This window comes from Emericellopsis cladophorae (genome assembly GCF_022114955.1).
Source record: "Emericellopsis cladophorae strain MUM 19.33 chromosome Unknown NODE_1_length_1489480_cov_119_871856, whole genome shotgun sequence".
Lineage (NCBI taxonomy): Eukaryota > Fungi > Ascomycota > Sordariomycetes > Hypocreales > Bionectriaceae > Emericellopsis > Emericellopsis cladophorae.
The window spans coordinates 33,223-37,696 of record NW_026250926.1 but is presented as its reverse complement, the minus strand read 5'-3'; the positions used below and the strand labels follow the sequence as shown (position 1 = coordinate 37,696).

The window sequence follows — 4,474 nt, the reverse complement described above, 5'->3', positions numbered from 1 at the left end:
AGCCACATGTAGTAGCCCAGGCGTACGTTCTTTGATTGAAAACGTTATTAGTACCTGTAGTTCCAGTCAGCTCCATTCATTAGACTCCATCTCCCCCAAGCTCAGGCTCTCAGCATCCCGCCAACCACTTAACTTATCGCGGATTCCCCATCTGCGAGACACTTGTTGAATATTTCGGAAGCACTCGAGTCGAATCGTAGCAGCATTTAATTACCCCTGCTCCATCCCTGGCCCTGCTCGGCGGACCATCTTCCACCGAATGACGGCGTTCGGTTACCCTCCATCCTCCCACACGGCCGACGAACTGCGATTGAGCCCCGCGCTGCGACTGTACCTCGCTCTCCAGCAATTATCGCCTACCGTCCGTCGCTGTTGACCTCGAACTCGCCTTGGCTGGCTTACGTCCCCCGATCCCCAGACAACAGACTCGCTCCGTCCAATCCTCTTTGTTGTCCCGACGAGGCTTCCCCCAAGCCGTTCACGAATTGCGGCACCCTTCTCCTCGCCTGCCGTCTCTGCGCGGCCTCTCGCGCGATGGGCATTGTCAGTAGCAGACCCGAAGACGGGCCCTCTCTGTACCTGAGAGACCAGAATCGACGTATGTTGAAAGCGCAAGGCGCCTAAGTGTCTTTGTCGACATGCTCAGAAGCTGACCACATCCCTGCTGTAGTCTCGATCACCTCTCTCGTTGTCACAAGCCCGCGCAAGCGATCATCTATTAGCGTCGTTCCCAATGCATTCCCCGCCACGAGGCTCTCCGTCTCCCAACTTACTGGCGATGGTGTGCCTGTTGAGTTTGTTCAGGTTAGTGTTTGGAGCAGGTTTGGCTTGGAGCAGGTTTGGCTTGGAGCACTGGGACTGATGCTGTGTAGGACCCAGAGATACCTGCCACTGGAGGTCCGCCTGGCTTCCTGCTCAAGCTCACCAACGACGACGAGCTCATCTTCACCTTCACCTTTGTAATGCGCCAGTCACAGTCGACCGTGCAGCCTGGGTCGATGCCTACGGATTCCCAGCCTTCAGCAACTGACACGAGCGTGTCTGGTCTGACGTACGTCTACGGCTCCAGCCCTCGAGAAGTCGAGAACCTCGTCACGCGAGAATTTCAAGCCGATCCCAATCTACACAAAAACGCCAACGTCGAGCTAGTGGGGGACTATACTACCAACGGAAGCCCTTCAGTATCATTCGAATGGACGTGGAAGTGGAAACCGCCCAGAACAACAGAAGATAGAGGAGGGGGCTGGAGAAACTTTTGCAGTGTGAGTTCTGAAAAGTGGTTGTGGGATGTTCACGAAGTGCTGACCGGATTACAGTTTGTGGAGTATGACTCTCGTGCTCACAGACTGCTCGCTCTTGCAAGCTTCTCCTACTTTGTCGCCGGTACGTTCAGAGATGTACGCTTTCGGGCTTGGCTTGGACTGACAGACTGCAGCACCACTACCTACGTTCAGCCAACCAACTTCTCCCTTACCGTTCGCGCTCTCCTCTCCGCCGAGGATCCGAGTCGCTTCAGCGCATTCAGTCGACTCTCGTTTGACTGGCGAGATAGCGGACGAGCCAGTGTCGCCGCTGGTCGGCGCGCACGATCATAGTTTGATGCTCCCTACATTCGCTGGAAGTGCAGCAAAGGAACCTGTCAAGGTAGACGTCCCATGCCCCAAACCAGGCGACGACATGGCTGTGGGTGACGACGGGCCTGTCTTCCGTGCGACCCTAAAAGCTCTCGAGCAAAAGAACGGAAATTTGCGCCTGCAGATGAAAAAGGTACTGAAAAGGGCGGAACAGGCGCATTACGCGCAGACCGAGGCAAACGATGCTCTTGCCGCGTTCATCGACGCTTTACGCGAAGCCTCTGCCACGAACGCCAATGCTGTGCAACCAGCTGTTGAGCATTACTTTGATAAGATTGCGCGGGAGATTCTCTCATACCAGCGCTCGAATAACAATAACCTCCAAAGAATCATTATCGATCCCATGACAAAGCTTTATCAGGTCGATATCAAGCAGGCAGAGGCAAAGCGTCGCGAATTCGATGAAGAGAGCAAAGACTATTACAGTTACATGTCGCGCTATCTAGGTCAGCGTCAGGATTCGGTCAAGGCTAAGAAGCTCGCCGACAGCGACTCGAAATATCAGAGCAAACGACGGACGTTTGAACTCAAGCGCTTCGACTACTCCAGCTTCATGCAAGACCTTCATGGGGGACGGAAAGAGCAAGAAGTGCTCTCTCATCTCACCAAATACGCGGACTCTCAGTCCAAGGGTTTCTTGGATGCCGCCAAGAAGGTGGAGGCCCTCCTACCAGAGCTCGAGGCATTGTCGAGCGAAGTCATGGACGCGGACAAGGAGTACCAGTACCAGAGGCGCGAGCGCGAGGAGAAACGCCGTCTGCTAGAAAAGGGCAACACTCCTTATCTGGAGCCTTCTGAAGCCACGACGTCCAACACCTACACGATCCCGACTGCGGCGAATGGTACGTCCCACCAGAACAGTGGAAACACCAGTACTTCGGACACAGAGCTGGGTCGCGCAGACAGCACTGGCTCACAACTGAGGAGCGTGCCCGCCGGTGGCCCTAATCATCCCGGCGATCCTTATGGAGCGGAATTGTCAAGGTCACCTGGGAGTTTGGGCCAAGGCGCGACGTCGGGCTCTAAATTTAAGGGGATACGCGACCTCGAGGAGCGTCACGAGAGCTCCAACGCAGGAGTCACTCAACGCAAGGAAGGACTTCTCTGGGCGCTTGGACGCTCGAGCGGCCATGTCGACCCTCGCAGTCTGAGTGGACAAGGCTGGCATAAGTAAGCGAATCCATCAAGAGCTATTCTGGCCGCCCATGCTGACAAGCTACGCAGGTTCTGGATTGTCCTCGACCAGGGTAAGCTTTCTGAGTACAGCAATTGGAAACAAAGGCTGGATCTGCATACCGAGCCAATTGACCTTCGCATGGCATCCGTCCGCGAAGCACGGAACCAGGAGAGAAGGTTCTGCTTTGAAGTTATTACCCCAAACTCAAAGCGCGTCTACCAAGCCACATCGGAAGAGGACATGAACACCTGGATTGTGTCCATCAACAATGCCCTCCAGAGCGCGATGGAAGGTCGAAGTTACTCGGAGAAGCCAGGAAGCGGCGGCAAATCTGGGGTCGAGTCGTCACTGAGGAGAGATATTGGTTCTGTCCTTACAGGCAAGTCACAGTCGCTCAGTCACGGTCATCATCATGGGCACCACCAGCACTCGAGCTCGGGCAGCGGAATGCCTGTCCGCAGAACCACAGTCGGTGCTAGACCGCAGGCAGTGCGAACCACAAGCTCTGGCTACGAGGAGACCCCCGACAGGCTGCTGAAGATGGTCCGCGACTGCGATCAGGGCAACACGTGGTGCGCCGACTGCGGATCTGGGTCCAAGGTCGAGTGGGTTTCCATCAATCTCGGCATCATCCTGTGCATCGAGTGCAGCGGCATTCATCGGTCGTTGGGGACGCACATCAGCAAGGTTCGGTCTTTGACTCTGGACATCAAATCGTTCACCGTCGATATTGTCGAGTTGTTGCTACTGATCGGCAACCGCGTGTCGAACATGGTCTGGGAGGCCAGGCTCGATCAGTCTCAGAAGCCCACGGCGCAGGCGACGCGCGAGCAACGCTTACGGTTCATCACGTCCAAGTATGTCGATCATGCATATGTCGAGCCGATTTCATCCACCCTGTCACGGTACGGGACGCCGGATGAGACGCTTTTGGCCGCCATCAAGAAGAACGAAATTCAGCAGGTGCTGTACGCCCTGGCCCTGAGGGCCAATCCCAACGTCGTGGATAAGATGAGAGGGACACATGCTGTATTCCTAGCTCTGGCCGCAGCAGACCCAGCCTCTCCTTCGCCAACGGCACCACATAGCACTGCCGACGCCGACTCCAACAAGGTGGTGCCCTTCCCAGTCGCCGAGATGCTCACGCAAAACGGAGCAGAGATTCCGGCGACAATGCCAGCCTTCCCGCTCGGTCGTCATGCGCAGCTGTACATTGACCAGAAGAGGGGCAAGTCTATCGGTGGTCCCCAGGACGCAGTCCCGACTCTGCCTCCTAATGTGAGTGCAAATGAGAGGCTGCAGCGGGAGAAAGACATACGCCTGGCGAAGCGGGTGAGTGCTGGTGGGAGGCTCGCCAAGTCACCCATTCCGGAGAGATAGGAGTCTAGATTCTGGGAACGACTGGCTGCGCTCGGCCTGTGTTACCATCGTTGGGAATTATCGAGCACGACGGGCGACCCTTCATGGGGCGGACATGGTTTTGAGCGTTCCGAAGAAGGTATACGATTCAACGTGAACAGGCATAGCTATTGACTGGTCTTGAGGTCCAGGGGCGTTCCGGATTATGAGCCTTGAGCGTTTTCGCGAGTTATATGTGGCAACCGTCAAGACATTACAGCACATGAGTATTTGATCGGGTATGGCGACATTGTTACCAGCCAGG

The 4,474-nt window shown here is 55.8% G+C and overlaps 1 protein-coding gene across 1 annotated transcript; it reads left to right on the top strand.

Annotated features, from left to right (window-relative positions):
- Positions 1 to 534: 534 nt before the first annotated feature.
- J7T54_005888 (uncharacterized protein) lies at positions 535 to 4,191 on the top strand (the record flags this gene model as incomplete). The annotated part of the gene is made up of 6 exons (XM_051502736.1): positions 535 to 598; positions 671 to 804; positions 873 to 1,262; positions 1,317 to 1,383; positions 1,553 to 2,804; positions 2,859 to 4,191. 6 exons carry the CDS (start codon positions 535 to 537, stop codon positions 4,189 to 4,191), a joined length of 3,240 nt encoding a protein of 1,079 aa, XP_051366410.1.
- Between the last annotated feature and the right edge of the window lie 283 nt (positions 4,192 to 4,474).